The 17,569-nt window shown below is 30.0% G+C and overlaps 1 protein-coding gene across 1 annotated transcript in view; it reads left to right on the top strand.

The window, feature by feature from the left end:
* LOC129966179 (forkhead box protein J3-like) overlaps positions 1 to 17,569 on the top strand; it is a 92,955-nt gene that overhangs the window by 57,122 nt on the left and 18,264 nt on the right. The window contains exon 2 of the mRNA XM_056080582.1: positions 3,714 to 4,196. Within this exon, the coding sequence (XP_055936557.1) occupies positions 3,753 to 4,196 (444 nt within the window). The 5' untranslated portion in view covers positions 3,714 to 3,752. The remainder of the gene's footprint in view (positions 1 to 3,713; positions 4,197 to 17,569) is intronic.

The raw sequence follows: 17,569 nt of genomic DNA, 5'->3' as shown, positions 1-17,569 counted from the left end.
ATTATTCGATCACTACCACTGTGAAAAATCTTCAGGTTTAAAACTCACTCTAGGAAGAAATAAGAACAATATGTGCTTGTCTGTCTGAGAATGCTATAATTGAAAAATATAACATACTTGACGAATGAAATTTGGTTCTGAAATTAATCTCTTTTTTAAAAAGTAAGTCACTGCTAAATTTCTGACAAAATCCATCGAATTAAAGTCTATTTGTTGTCTTTTCGTATGGATCTGAAGATGGTTAGTTGAAAAGGCAACGAGTTAGATGAAATTTAGTATAATGACCGCTTTCGGTGACCATGGTGTTCGCCCACCATGTTAATAGAATCAATTTACTCATATCAACTAACTTTGATTAGCTCAATCTTATCACAACAAAAGTAAGTCTTATTGTAGCATATTAAACAAAAAATAGATCTTAAAAAAACACAATATGATAATGTTTGCAGAAGAGTAAAATTAATTGGCGAAATCAGTCCAGTTGTGACTGAGGACACACTCAAAACTTACTTTTGTGAATATCTGACAAAAATGGGGTAGAATAGCAGGCGAATAATATTGAGGATCATAAGTTTTCACATGACGTAAAAATTGATATAATTGATTGAGAGTTGGGACTTTTCCAAGGTTCCCGATTGAAAATGTAAAATGAAGTAATGCTTTTGAGGTTTCTCTCAAACATAAAGTTGAGATAGGACAAACGGTCAGGGTTTTGAGCTTCCGCATGACTTAAAAATATGTGAAACTGAATCAGTGGTTGAAAGTGAATGACGTTGTTTTTACTAAAGTTTTAAATGTGTGGATAATTTCATCACCAAAATTATAGATCTGTATACACTTTTGCACATTTGTATGCACTATATACATAAAAAGCTTATTCGTAACGCATCATTGTAGGGCGAAATAAAATACTACGTATACTACTACTTCATTCATTTATTTTAACACTCCATAATCAATTTGTTCTTTTGATAGAATACTTTTAAAAAGATACATATAAATTAATCATATATAAGGATTAACTTTTTGTGCTCCAAATCTGCAGCAGAATAATTTATTCTTATTATTTGCACGTAAAAAACAAAAGATTCATTTGATTAAATGGAAAAAAATGCGAAATTTAATCAAAATCATTGGAAATCATCAACTATTGCTTAAACCTAGTATAGATAATCCCTAAATTCTATAAATTTGAAAGTTAGAAGACTAGAGGGTGTACACTGAAAATGCTTTGTCCATACAGAATTCCTTTAAATTTCTGTTCGTTTTTTTAAATTTTTTCCCCATTTTATTTTTCTCTAGTTTCAACCGAGTATATTTTTGTAATAGCATCACGATGGCTCTTGGTGATAATTTAAGACATGGTAAAACCCCGAGACATATTTCATTGAACAACCGGTCATTTTGCAAAAGATAAGGACGAAGCAAAGGGTTTACATAAATTTACTCTTCACTTTAGTTCAGCATGTAAAGGAGGTGAATGGCTCTGAAGCGACATCGTCGTCTGCATTCTAATCTCGTGGCCCCGCCCACCTCACTCCCCGAGGGGAGACCATTACAGACACGTCTTGAGGATCGATATCGCCATCCGAATGAAGGAAAGGCCATTAGCTGATGACACACTCCAACATTAGATTGGACCCAGAAGAATTACTGCCCGGGACATAACTTTATTTAATGAGAAGAAAGATGGATGCCATAAAACGCATTTCATTTCGTCTTCAGGTGGAAAAGACAACAGAATTAATTTATGATAGGGTTTTCCCTTCCACGTGGAAGGAGAGTTTGTAGTAAAAAAGAACAAAGGATTGAAAAACCGACAGAATAGCTCAAGAGTAGATAGAAAGCCTCGAAGTGTGGGAATAGGAAATATAAGTGTCTTTCAAGGCATATACAGAATAATTATAAAATATACATGGTAGGCTGACTATCACATAACAGGTGTAATGATATTTATAATCTAATTGTATCTTGGTTGGTGTTTAAAATAATATCATTTGTTTTTTCTTCGTTCAAAATGCGCAGCGATCAAAATAGTGCGACGCACAAAACTTAAATTGCTAAGCAAACTTTTAATCTTAAATGAAAGGAAATGATTCCTTTACATGTCATAAATTAGTATCATTAGATCACAAAAGAAGTAACAGAAGTCAGCCGACAGATATATTGAATTTTTGTATTAAAAGAATGCTGCTTCTTTTTACCTATATTTTATAATTATATATTTTACCTATATATTTTTATTTTTTAGCCTATTTTTTAGAAATGCTAATTTAAATTTGTTATCTTCTGGCAATAAAAAAATATCGCGTGTTTGAAAATTTTTTAACTCATAGAATCAAGATGTTTTTTATATATAGTTCTGCAAATTTATTAGCTATCAAATGATTCTAAACAGATATGAACTTCTCGAAGTAAACATTAACCCTATGATTGGTCTTATATGCTAGCTAATATAAGAAGGTAAGTTGGCAAATATTGTTTCGAAGATATAAAGATATTAATAAGAAGAAAAATTATAATTCAAGCTATACATTCAGCATAGCATGAATTATAATTTTATCTAATTCTGGATAATATCACAAACATGTATTTTTGTGGTGTAGATACTTATCAAGGTACACTTGATGCATTTTATTTTTAGGACAACATAATCTATAGGAATTACTTACACGAAGAAAAAAAAAATTTCATATTCCGCATTATTTATTTTTATTCCCCCCCCCCAACTAAAATCACAGTGACAATTCTAGATATAATTTGACTTTGACATAAATGGCACTTTAACTTTAAGCTTTGAATATGATTTGGGGCCACTTCCGTTTATTACTATAGAATATATTAGACTAAACTAAAACAAATTAATAGAAAATTCTTCTTTAGATATTTTCTGATTAGCAGGAAAATTTGCAAAATGTTACTATCCTTCAAAGGAAAAAGAAAATGATTGAATGATTAAGAGTTATTAATTTCTCCAAACTATCTATCTCTCGTTTCATTTTAGATTAATTTTTTTTAATCACTGTTCGATCTTTTATTGAATCCTTGATATTTCTGATAGATTTTTGATAAACTTAAATAAAAACCGAAAGAGATTTTTGGATAAATTCATTTGAAATATTTAATCAAAGGGTATCTAACATGATTTCCATATTTATTTTTTAAAAGATTGCATGATTCTTCAGTTCCTATATGAAATCTCAAATTGCTATTTATTTTTTCATTAAAAAAACACTTTACCTAGACAGTTACTACCAGTTATAATAATATTATTTTTATATTCATTCAAATTATTTCTGTGAGTAGAAAAATTAAGTCAGTTCTGCTACTAAACATGATAGTATTCATTCTTCTCTGTGGAAATAAATTCAAATGACATCACAGCCACTTAAAAAAAATGTCTTCTTATCTGCATCTTAAATGAAAAGAAAAAAAGTTTCACCACTTTTATAAGCAACGTACTTAAAAATCAAAGCAGTATTGATATACATCATCTGAGCATGAATTGACCAGCTAAATGAATTTCGTAAACAATTCTGCTAAATAAATTTCTCAAAAAAGGGTCTTTTACTTAAGTTGACTAGCATGTATCGCTTGATATCATCATCACATAAAACATAGTTAATAGGAGTCCCTACTGTTTTTGTGCGTTTTGCTGCTGTCAGTGGGTTTTTCAATAATTACCACTAAACGCATTATCTGTCTTTTAATAGGTGCTTTCCATTCCTTCCGTCCATGGTGGTCAGACTGAGATGACCTTCAAGATGCCCATCGTGTCTAAGGATGAGATGGCTCTGCGGTTCCATCAGAACTGGCGCGAGCAGAACCCAGAGGACTTAATCAGCGATGTCGATGACTGTCTCACCGATCTAAATTGGCTGCAGAATCTTAATATCATGACTAAGTTCGGGGCCCCTACCCCTGAAACACCACCCGCCAGCCCTGTGCCCTCGCCGGAAGCCAACAAGGGCCTGCTGTTCGCCAAGACCAAAGTGTCCTCCTCTTTCTGCAGCAAGCCCCCTCAGGTGGAGGATGTCGACTACAAGACCAATGGTAGTGTGAAACCCCCTTACTCGTACGCAACGCTCATTTGCATGGCCATGAAGGCCAACAAGAACAAAATGACTCTTTCGGCCATTTACAAGTGGATAAAGGAGAATTTCATGTACTATAGGAATGCCGATCCCAGTTGGCAGGTAGGTCGATTCACTTCCATCCAAAAAAAGGCATTGCATTGTCTAAACACAATTCTAAATCATGGTGATCGAAAAAGAATGTTGAAAAGCTTTTTACATTACAGTAGTGTCTAAATCAATTTTTATGGATTATGCGTTTGTTGTTCAAATATCATTTCAAGAATTATCGTTACATTTTCAGGAAACTAAAATATTCTAGTTATATCCAATATAATTTACTAAGCTCTTCTTATAAAGTGGAGTAATACTTATCATGACTTGAAAATTCCACAAATACTCCACTAGATTATTGCGTCGGTGTCATCCAATTACCGAAGAGAAGCAATACATTTGGGAGAGACCTCAGAGAGTTTGTTTTTCTTGGCCTTTGTATATATAAAGAGCATTAATATAAAACAAATACGAATCTGTGGAAGAATATAGGCCGTGCGTTTTCTTGAATAATGTAAAAATATTTGCAAGTAGTTATTATGTATTTTATGCCGGCGTCCTGGCATAGGGGTAGCGCGTCTTCCCCGTGATCTGGGCGTCCCGGGTTCGAGTCCCGGTTTGGGCATGGTTGTTCTTCTGTTGTTCTATCTGTGAGATGTGTGAATGTGCCCTCCTGTAAAAAGGGGTTGTGCAAGCGAATGAGTGATGCGTGAGTAGCAAAGTCGTACTCTTGGCCCTGGTTGGCGCTGCTATAAAAAATAAGAGACGTTCCCCTGAGGCTTAAATCGCTGTCTTCGTAACAGCGGGCTTGTCAGTGGCAAGTGCCATAAGAAACAAACAAACAATGTATTTTATATTGATCCAGAAATGTAATTAAAAGGTAAGCTTTGTTATAGAGAGTTAGAGTGACTAATATGGTTTAACATTATAACGATTTTTTACAAATGTTTCCTGTATCGCTAAGTTTCTTCATTTCAAAATGGAGGTTTTTCAAATGACTTTGTATTGATTTAAAGCAGCCTAATTTCCCCTTTCATCAAAATGTTATATTTGATGAAATATATATATTCATAATATATATTAGTTACTGTTAATTCATATATATATATATATATATATATATATATATATATATATATTATCAGATATTGTTAATGCCTTTTTGATGTTTAAATCAAGTGATTCCTGATATAGTTTTTCCCCCCGAGATGGAATTGAGAAATAAAATTACTTTTTCATTAAAAAAAAAGGAATTTTAAGACTAATTGGATAATACATTCACATTAAGGTAGTTCTGCTTTTATTAAATCCTACACTGCTCTAATACCAGAATGCGAACATTCTTTTTAAGATTTTACCGGCATCAAACGAATGATTTATTTTACTATAAAATTATTTATATTCATTTTTCCATCATGAAACAGGATTTTTTTCATTTGATCAGTATGAATATGTTTAAATTATTAATTTAATCGTAATTTATTCTGAATAAAATATATAGTAAAACATTATTTGAATTCATGTGTAACGATAGATTTTTTGAATTCAGATAGATTTTTTTTATTTTGAATAAAGCAACAGAAATTGCAAGAAAATGACAAATATGAGCGAAGATTATTCGAATATTAATTGAAAATTAAGCTAATGACTCTCTGAGATTTTAATTTGCAGTTATAGATACTTCTTATTGATCCATATATTCTGCATCAATGACTTTTTAAATATATATTTTCTATTTTGTATTTTTTTATGAATTTGAAATATATATTCTTTTAAGGTTATAATTATGTATTTAATCAAACGAATTAAGCATAAAACGAAGCATAAAAGCATTCGAATCATAAAACGAATTATTATTTGTGTTTATATTTTTCCAGAAGCAAGGAATAATAATATCCGGTGTTAGTTTACAACTTCCTTTGCAAGATAAGTTTCTCCCATGCACTTTTAAGTTTTCAATATATGAATAGTTCTTAAAAGCTCAGGGGTCCTAATTATGAGACCATTAACTTTTTGTCAATGATTCAAACGATATTTAAATAGAGAAACTAACTTTTCACATCGCTGATGCGCGAGGAATATCGAGATCAATCAAAGCTTATTATATCAGAACAGGACTTCTTAAATGATGGTTCTCTACGCGAAGTTTTAAATAAGGGTATCAGTTTACAAACATAATTTAGAAATCATTCTTAATTTTAAATATTTACTTAAAGATTTAAATAAATATATTTCGTCAACTTCCATTTATTTAGCATTAATGAACGAGCAAGAGTGGTATTCTAGAACTTTCGCGCCTATTTTTAATTAAAGTGCTACCCCCCCCCCCCTCGCATAAAAATTGTGAACCTTAGGTAAAACCGAGAATGGCGAGAGTTTCAAAAACTTGCACACAGCATTTTCTTCCTTTGTTTTGTTCAGTACAGAGAAGAAAGCAGAATATACATCTTGGACACCTTTATGACCAAATGAAATTTGTTTGTGGTGAATGAAACCAAAATGTGAACAGAATTAGAATTATAGCAACAAGATGACATACCAATTTTCATTGATCCAAGTTTGCATTTTTGAATGATTGCATTGACTTTTCATCCGAAAGTATAGACCGGTAGACAGTTATTCCGTTGACAGGTTACGTTCCAAATTTAATATGGGTCTTCATTATAGATGCTAAAACTATGTGACACATTTTATCTATTTAGATTTTTCGTTTTCTAGTTATTTTTTAATTTCATCAAAGACACACAAACTTCTTGGAAACGAATTTCGTTCAAAATTTGACAGATATATTTGACAGAGATTGGTGAAAAGAACACTTACTAAATTCCAGCCATTAAGCTTAAAGAACTTTTTCAAAAAAATATAAGCAGTAACATTAAAAGTAATTAAAAATTATTTGTGTATTGTATTATTTGAATTATGAAATTGATTTTTACTGAAAAGGTCAGTTTAGAAAGCACCTTATTATAAAATTTAAAAAGAATTTGAAATTTTCAAAGTTTTAAAAACTTTTAAAGAATATTTAAATTTTAATATTTTAAAATTATTTTAACTGATTTGTAGTCGGATTATTGTCAACATAAGTTATTATAGAATTGAAGTCTGACTCTTTGCAAAATTTTAATTGTTTTCCCAGAAAAACTTGGGAAAAAGACTTAAAAATTCAAAAATGTTAACTCTGATATATTTTAAATGACTCTCAGACTTAAATCCTTATTGATTATTATAGTGTATATGCATATTTAAGTATCACCAAAAAATACCAAGACACTATCTAAAACAGCAAAAAAAAAAAGAAAAAAAAATCTTGGGGAAAAGAAAATACTCAAAAGTTTGAGGGGGGAAAAAAATAACTCCAATGGAAGTCTGAAAAAAAAATGCATTTAAAGTTTGTAAAGGCATTAAACAAAAGTTAATAATGTTTGTAGAGCTCTAACTTTTTAATATGTTTTTTTAATTTAAAATATGTCCAAAAGCACTATTTAAATTCAGTATGATTGAATATAATTCTTTTAATTCCAAATTATTGTGTTTATTCACAATATCAATAGAATTAGTTCCGACAAACTTTAAATACAGCGAACGTTTATAAAATAATGAAAACACAAAATTAAAAATAACCACATTCATGCATAAAACTTTCTAATAAGTTTTAAATTGGCTATAATTACCTGATTTGTACTCTTAGGCATATTCAGTTAGTGCATGTATCATTGTAGCACAGCTCGGATAGAAAGTTTGTAGGCCACATGTACGTGAGTAGAAAGGGTTTTGCAAGAAAGTAAAGGCACCAGTCAGGTATCAGGATATGAGTTTGTGAACATGAATTAGCATGCTGTTGATATTTAGAATATTTAGATTATGAAGACTTAGTTGGCTGTATCCGCCCATAAGAATGATTTCAAAGTCCCATGAAGATGGGAATGGCATATTTTCCACATGTGTGGACTATGGCGTAAATTTTTAGCTTAATATTAAGCTGTAGGAATGCGGGTGTGTGAAAGTGGGAGAGGATAAATAGCCCATCGATTTGGCGGGGTTTGGGGTATTGTCAATAAAACTTAATTTGGTGGGTTATATGAGTTTAGTGACGAACGTGATTTGAGTAACATATAGTTAAGGAGTTGCAATTGTTGAGGAAAATCAGAGAATGTTATAAAAGGTATGGTTAGGTAGGTGCTCGATCTTTCTATTCCAGGACGCCAGGTGTTGGTGAGATGGGGTGGTCGGGCTTTGATTGACGTTTGTGGCTGAGGGCCAACCGCCGAGCATAAGAAAGCGGCTAACAGGGAATAATGACTTCAGGCACACAATTGTTTCGCCACAGTGTGCTTATAGAAAAATATAGGGGTCAGACTTTTCCAAACAGATTGTTTCAGTCTAAAAAATGGGTTGTTGGCGTATCTGGGTGGAAATGTACAACTGTAATCGGTCACAATATTTCATATTGATAGTGTTTCGTTCAGTGGTAATGGACTGGCCAGCATTACACACAAGTGTATAAGTTCTCGAAAAATGCAATACAATTTTTCTAATGTTTTTGTATATAATTTCACAAATAGAGAGATACAATTCCAAAAAAGTGTTTTTCGTTTCAGAAAGGTTTAAAAAGTAAAGATTCATCCAAATCTCAGGTCGAATTTCTTGACTATTACAATAATTTTTCTTTGTGTTCTTCGTATAATTGGAAGGAAAATTTCTGCATTTTCTAATTTTTTTATATGTTTACTTGGAATCATATACATATACAAATAAAGCATAATCTTGCTTGCAGAACTTTTTATGCAGTCAAAAATTTTCTTACTTGCAACATTACCAAGCTTTTATTTAAAAGTTACTTTCGTTAATTCCTAATGTACAAGTAATTTAATTTAACATTTAAAATTTTTAATGTAATTTAAGCAAAACTATAAAGCATTTTATTATCCCTATCATGCATTCTTAACATTAAAGTTACCAAGTATTGTCCAATAATTTTAATCAAAAAAATAGATATGTGTAGTACGGGGAACAATTTTAAGCAAAGACTGTTTTTTTCGCACAAAGACTATTTAACGTCATTATAAATGGCATTTCAAATACACTTCCTATATATATATAGTTGCGAAGGGGCGAGGTAAGAAAAATACTGCATATATATATATATAGGTGGAATATATAGAGGTGTTTTAGTTGGAAGTTATGAAAAGATGTTTTCCTTTAAAGTTTTTTTTTTGAAAGATTTTTTAAAAATCAATGCAAAATCCTAAAAATGATTTGTGTAAGATTTTAAACCAGAAAAATATATCTGAAAGACATACACATATTTTGAATGCATATTTTGCTGCTGAGTATGAAATCAAGTCCTTATTAAACTTATAAACATCTTCCTACTTTCAATAATAAAATAATTTCATGATTAGTTTATTTATTGTCACTCAGTATAATAAAAATACAGACTTATTTGATAAATAATTATTTTTAAAAAAATGTGTTTTGAAATGAAGAAGAATGAATAAAGAATTATTTTTTTAAAGAAAAATTTTTTAAAAAAGGTTTAAAAAAATAATGGCATTTTAAATCGATATTTTTTTTTAAAGTTCTGTTGTCATAAAATTTATCTTCACTGAAAATTAGTTTCTGAAATTATCAGTAGATTTTAATAAAATTTTTTAATTAAAAGCTACAATTGTGATTAAAGAATACTTATTTTGTAAAATAGTAAAATATTTTAATTTATGCCATTTTGTTGCATAATGCATAAAGAAATATTTTGACCGTAAATCCATGGATCGATCTTTATGTGTTAGAAGTGTTAAAAAGCCTCCATGATACCCCAGCACCTTTCTCTACCCTATTGCGCAGTTGCATTACCGTTTTGAATAAGGCACTGATATGCCAGGATGAAAGAGTAGTGATCCATTAGGGAAAGATGCCAGTGACATTACTCAGGGGCGGAGCCGAGTGTCACGTCGTCCCATTTCCATCCGGGGAATGCCATTCGGAAGCAGCATCGATCCGCCGTCTCCCCAGAAGATCGACCACTACCCCTTATTGATCGGATGGTGTGCAACCCTTATCGATTCAACATGCTTTCTCTTTCCTCATCGCCCGTCCTCATTCGTCCAGTGCGATTCGAAGAAAAGTGTGCAAAGGAAACATGATTATTCGCCTTCGTTGTACTGCGTACAAAAGGCAAATTCTTTAAATACATCATTAGCACTTTGAAAAGATTAATTTTTTATCATACAACACTAGTTGCTTGTTTGCGTATTGTTTTATTTTTTGTCGAGTTCCTACCATGTGGATTGATGAAGATTTTAAGTCCACATCATGTTTTGACAAAAGCGGAAAAATAAATATGCGTTAAAGATCTTATCTCACCCATGGAACATAACCTCCCGACCCACAGTTTCTGGACTGGGATTAGAATTAACACCACTACAAAATTTCTTTAATTTAAACAGTATGTAATAGATAGTACATAAGAACTTTTAAACTATAATATCTAAAATCCTAAGATAAATATTAAGGTTAGTTCAGGTATATATAGGCAAGTAATTTTGGAGCAGAAATATATGGCTATCAATAGAGGCAATGCTATAACAGAAAAATTTCGAAAATACTTTAAACGTTATAAAAACATTTTACAACACTTTTGAAGCTGATAGTATAATTTGATATATTTATGGAAAGTAGTTCCTTTGTTCCTCGTGATTTAATTTGGGACTATACAGTTGAGCACGAATATTTTTCCGAGTAATAAACATTAGAACGAAATAATCTCTGAAAATTGTAGGAAGATAAAATTTTTATCATTGAGCAACCCTGTTCTTAAAATTTTGCATCATAGAATAGATGTCAATGCATAAATTTAAGCAGAAAATAAAATAATTTTTAGCAAAATAATTCCAATGAGAAAAACAACACAATTTTTTTGTGGTCCTCTGAAACTAAATCGACCATTTCTGCTTAAAGTGATCTTAGATATTAATATGGACGCAATCCTCTAGTTATCAATCTATAAAAAATGGCATCCTCTCACTAGGCTATTATAGCTCTAAAGTTTCTGGACGATAAATTTTCTGGCAGATGGATTGGAAGAAAAGTACAATACCGCGGGATCAAAGCACTGCTTGAATTAATTTTCTTGATTTCTTCCTTAGAAATTTTGTAGAGGGAATAAATAATGTTTGCCATATCAATTTGTGATATTTGAACTCTGAAAGCTAGCAAGCAAGCTAACTATGTCTAATGTTTCTAAATAAAGATAAGAAAAACATTAAGAAATGAAATATCATTTTGACATTCTCACAGTAAAGGAGGGGGATGCATTAAAATATATTAAGCTGATTGTCCTTGTTACAAATTCCATTATATAATTTATAATCCGTTTGAAATATAATTGATTATAAATAATGGATTCCCTTTATAATTCATATTTAAATAAACATATAAATAAGTATAATATTTTTAGTGCAATAATTTTTTAGAATCAGTTCACCAAACATATTAAAAGATAAAATAAAAATATTTGAATATACAAAAATGCTTCTATAAATTCAATAGACAGAGTTTCATTTTTCCAGACAAAAAAATTATATCATTGGATAGTTTTCACTTTTTTCACAAAGTAGATTTATTAATCGAAATGTACATTAGAAGAATATAGAATTCCAATACCAGGAAAGAATTAAAATCGAGTCTGCGAAAAACAAAAATAAAAATAGCTAAAATTACAAAAGATTGAGGGAAAACTTACATGAGTCGCTAAAATAAGCAGTACATTCTTAAGACTTTTTTTCGCAAATCGTACTGATCAGATGAGAAATATACGATAATTAAAAAAAAATAATAGTAATTGTTTTAACAATTGATTAAGTATCCTAGAAGATTAAATATTCAAGTGTATTTATAAAAAAATCCAAGAAAAGATAATAAGAATTAGGCTATTTATTAAAATCACGTATAACTCTGAACATAATTGCTACAATGAGTAAATTTTAAAAAACTGTTGTTTGTTTGTTTCTTATGGCGCCACTGACAAGCCCGCTGTTACGAAGACAGCGATTTAAGCCTGAGGGGGACGTCTCATATTTTTTATAGCATATTTTATAGCATATAGGGCCAAGAGTACGACTTTGCCACTCACGCATCATTCATTCGCTTGCACAACCCCTTTTTACAGGAGGGCACATTCACACATAGAACAACAGAAGAACAACCATGCCCAAACCGGGACTCGAACCCGGGACGCCCAGATCACGGGGAAGACGCGCTACCCCTATGCCAGAACGCCGGCTAAAAAACTAGTTATGGGAAAGAATTTGCTAAATGTATTCATTGAGGAATATCTTATTACCATATTTCTGGAATTTGATGCATTACTTTGAAATTCAAAGCTACTAATTTTCACAACTGATTCACCTCTAGATTTTTTTTTCACTTTATAAGAAAATAAACTAAAACTGTAGCAAATTTCACAAAATTAAAATTTTGAAATAAGAATTGCGAAATTTTGAATTCATGCCTGTTATTTCTCTCTCATTTAGTAAAAATCCTTCATAATTTTATTAAACATAAGAATATGACGTTACATTAACAATATCTTTATGATTAATAATAATTATAACTTATGTTTCAACATGACATAGATAGAAAAATATTGATTTAAAAAAATACTTTATAGCACATCCAGTGTTTGAAATCGGGGAGTACCTTTTTATTGAAGTTCATAAATAATCAAAGGATATTTAAATACCAGTCATCCCTTAATATACGATTAATCTACTTAATCAAATAATGAAAATTAATAATAAAAGTATTTAATATCACTGAACCCTGCGACACTTTCGCACACTGGGCCTTCACTTTTTCTGCCTCACCCGTTAAAAACCATTTAGTTTTTTGCTACTCAGCTGAAAGCCTAAAAAATTTAGGGAGAAAGAGAAAATTTCAATGACGTCACAGTGAACATGATAAATATAACTGTACATAACATCTAATAACAAACTGGAAGTTGTTTTATTTCGCGCTAAAATATTATCGCTTTTCATAATGCAAGATACACAATTGATTCCAAAATTAAATTGGGCTGACATATTTAACTTCTATTACATGAGTGTGATTTTTTTTCTAGCTGATTGAATGAAATAAGCAATGGGGACTAGAAAAAGGAATTCATAGGTTATTATTTTTTTTTTAATTAGGCATGAGCTAAAACTATTGCAATCCCGTTTCGTCCGAAACTTTTGTTCACAATCTTTTGAAGATGTATAGAAAGATAGGTAAAATAATCTGATAAGCCTTTAAACGATAAATAAAAAAAATAAACTCAGAAATCACAGTGTTTTGTGACAGTTTTTTATAATAGTAGCTTTAAAAATTTTTGTTAACTATTGAGAAATCTAATAAAAGTGAATTCTATTAAAATTTTCTTCTTCTAGAATTCCTTTCCACAATCTGAAGCAAATAACTGATAATATCAGTCAATTGGTATTATAAGTGGATATATTCACAGATAAATTCTGCCATTTCTTATGTATCTATATTTCTACTGAAAATCAGCAAATTCTTGTGTGTTTATAGAAACAAAATATGAAAGTGTATCTAGGACAATGCCTCCATAAAGTTTTTGCCTTATCTGGAAAAGTGTTATGAAATGAAAAGGAATTAAGAAATACCTTATCAATAAATCAGAGGAGCTAGTATCTTATACTTGTCGGCACTGAGACATAAGCATGCCACTCCCCATAAAAAAGAAAATCAGCTTTCATTAATTATCATCTCTAAATTGTATGTGAAAGTCTATACTTGTGTTTTTTATCAAAATATTAATAATAATAAAGGAGATTCGAATTTCTAGTCTGAAACATCGTAGCATAATAATCTTTGACTTTTATTAACTATTTTTACAATATTTTTAAAAATTTGCTCTTAATTATGTGGTAGGTATAAACTTAATTGTATAACTCTATTAACAATAAAGTACACACAAAAAATGTATTTTATATCGTCGCAGCATGGGTGTGTATATGTAAATGAAACAGATATAAATATGAAAAGCACTGATAATTTATCCCCTGATGTTCAAAATTATATGAAATATAAAGGGATCACTTTAAAGTTAATTTTCAAAAAATTCTAAAGTAATGTGAAAATAATTTGTGTGTCGTAATACGCTGCCAAGTTATTAAAAAAAAGCGTTAACGTTTCGATTCATTTTAACTAAAAATTTAATTAAAATTTTGAAAACACTTTTTTTTACGGAGCACCTACAACGGAAAAATATCTATATACCAAATGCGGTATTTCTAGGTCTAGTGATCTGCCCTATCTTGAACGATTTCTCTTCGTGCATGTCACAATTGACAGATAGCATCTAGCCGACAAACACTATCGTTTTTTAGCACTCTCGCAAGTCTACTTCTCATTTTTAGGTTTTTGAGTCTGATCTCCCTCGTTTGAACGACCAATATTACCTTTCATCAGTTGATGCTGGCGTTTAATGGATGGATTCCGTTGTTTTACTGGTAGCTTTAAAAGTAAATGCACATGCAAACGCATTCCGATTTTCACTATTAATTGACAAAGAAGTTTGACTTTCTGTACGGTAATCATTATAAAAGATATTTAAGCTACAGGAAATAAAGAAGTTAACTGTACTTTTAAAAAAACGTACCCTTTCGGGTTAGAAAATGGTTTGTTTGACGTGCAAACAAAGAACAGATTGTGATTGGGTCGTATTTCAAACCGGACGGACCCATCGCTGTTTCATATCGATTCTCGCTGTTGACACAGCCTTCCTGAAAACATTATCGATTGCTGCACTTTAAATGATGCCGTTGCACAGAGCCATAGAATGCATTTAGGTCTCTGAAAAATACACTACTACCGTGTAAAATAATTCTGATGGGCTTTAAAAAATATTCTGAATTTCACTAACGATTTCTATATAAATGAAGGAGTAAAAAAATTTATTTTAAAGTGATGTAATAGTGTTGATTTGTTCTCACATGATATACGTCAAATATGCCTTGCCAGCTGAATTTTGGAATCCATTGATTGTACCACTGGACAAATAAAGGAATGATCTCACAGAGCAGCAATATGACAATGATCAGTTAGATGTCGATTGGCACACGTACATTGATGTCATTGAGATTAAGATAAGTTGATACCATTAGTAATTCTGATAAAGTGTATTGGTAATAGTATGATTATAGTGTATTTAACCCAATGATAACAGTTCAGGAGGTTTTGGATGATCAGATGTTATTAAATGACGAGAAAAGAAATAAGGAGTTTCGTTGCTAAAGGGTTAAAAAGTAACTTACATATTGAAAAAAAACTTGGTTCAAGACAATGATAATCTAACTAATGAAACTTGACAAGAGAGCAACATTTCTTCCGTTTTCTGGAAATCTGAACTGGAATGAATAGAAGCATTATATTTATTCACAAAATGAGAACAATTTGATGAAAAATAAGAATTCAATCTTATATTCTCTCTTTAGCAAAAAAAATTGTCTACCCACTTAAAAAGAAGTAATATGCAAATCTGAAGAATAAAAAGCTAATAAAATAACGTTGATTGCAATTAACAATAAAACAAAAGTTATGCAACGAGATCTGACAGTTTGTTATTTCTTGGTTAGTAATTGCTCATAAATGGGTTTTTCAAAATCTAAATTGGAATTTTAATTAAAAATTAATCATAATATTAATTTTCCCCCTCAAAAATTTCTAAGTATATTTTTGCACAAAAAATAATTTAACACTTTAAAATAACAAATTTTAGCTTTTCAGTGATATCAGTTTTATACCTTCTCAATATATTTCTCTAATTTTAATATTTTTTTTATATTTAAATATACTTCACAATAATACTTTACATTGTTTTAATTACTTTATTTAATATGCACGTATATTGCGATGATATAAAGTATGCTTTTAGAATATATTTTATTATCGCTGTTTTAAAATATTTATAAGTAAATGAATTACTCCGGAAACCTTATCATACCACAGTCTATTCTAAAGATTGAATTGCTTTGAATAACTTTTTTTTATTTCCTCTACTAATAAGGATGTGCGCGTACATGTGAGTGCATACGTGCGTGTGTGTGTTGTCGCTCTGCAGACCAGGTCTCGTTTTAACTGGAATTTCCAAACTTGGAACATATATACTCTGGAGAGTGGGAATCTACACCGTGGAAAGATTTTCTTCAAATAATAATAGTTTTACTTAATTAAGAATTAAGCAAAATTTTGACTTTTCCCGTGATAACATCTGAAAATATTACAGTAAAAATTTGCTTTTAAATAATCTTAAAATTGAAAAAAATTATCTTTTCAACTATATATTAATGTTTTGCCTTCCATTTTTTATTCTATATTAAATTAATTTTTCAAAATATATTAAATATATTTTCCAACAATTTTTTTTTTCAAATAAAATTTAGCCTGCACGAGCATGATACGCATTCATGGGAAAAAAACTATCTTTTATTAACATGTTGCCATCACACTGACAGAACCTCAAATTAAAAGATTAAATTAACTCTTACACCAACTAAATCTAGGAAAGTGTGATTTTCAGCACATGTCTATATGAAAATGAAATATATATCAAAGATGATATTTTCTTGAAAAATAGTATTAGGAACGGTTATCGCTTAATTACTTATTCTGTAATTCTGCTTTGTTTAAGAGATGTGACTATTTCTGGTTGAATTATTTGAAAAAGCTGTAAAATTGTAATATTTTTGAATTTTTGCAAAAAGCAGCAATGGAACCAAATTATATCAATAAAATGACGAAGGGTTTTTTTTTCTATATATATACATAAAAATTGGGAAAAAAACGTGATGTGTGTTTTTTGATGGGGGAGGAGCTAAAAATGGATGTAAAGTAAAAGCTTTCTTTTTAAAAGTGTTTTCAAATACTTTGCTCAGAATCCCGCAGATAGCTTAATAAATATACTTCCGATTTCTTAACTTGAAAAAAAAAACACTTTAAATATTGGGATTCAAATGATAAAAAGAAAAATTAAATTTTTAGTTTTTTATTTTCTTATTATGAAGTATTAGATCTCATACAGAATATTTTTGAATGAACAAATTGCTTATTCTTTAATTCAGAAACTGGAAAAATACATGGAGGAATTATTACGTTAAATTTGAACAAGACTATTCTTTAGATTTTAATTTATGATATTTTCCACAAGAAAATTTTGACAAAATATAGAATTCCTGAAAGTCGCATTTAAAAAAGTTATGCAAATATGAAATTCAATGTAATTTTCGAAATAATATTCTTCAAAAGAAAATTCAAAGTGTTTTTTGAAAAAGACTGTTCAGAAATTAAGGATGAATTAAAAATATATATATTATATTTTTACAAAATTTCGAGTTTCCAACCCAATCACCTACCTTAAGGAAATATAGTTTATATACAAAATA

Source organism: Argiope bruennichi, chromosome 4 (genome assembly GCF_947563725.1).
Source record: "Argiope bruennichi chromosome 4, qqArgBrue1.1, whole genome shotgun sequence".
NCBI classification, from domain to species: Eukaryota; Metazoa; Arthropoda; class Arachnida; order Araneae; family Araneidae; genus Argiope; species Argiope bruennichi.
The sequence above is the reverse complement of the archived record's forward strand: the minus strand, read 5'-3'. Positions and strand labels throughout refer to the sequence as shown.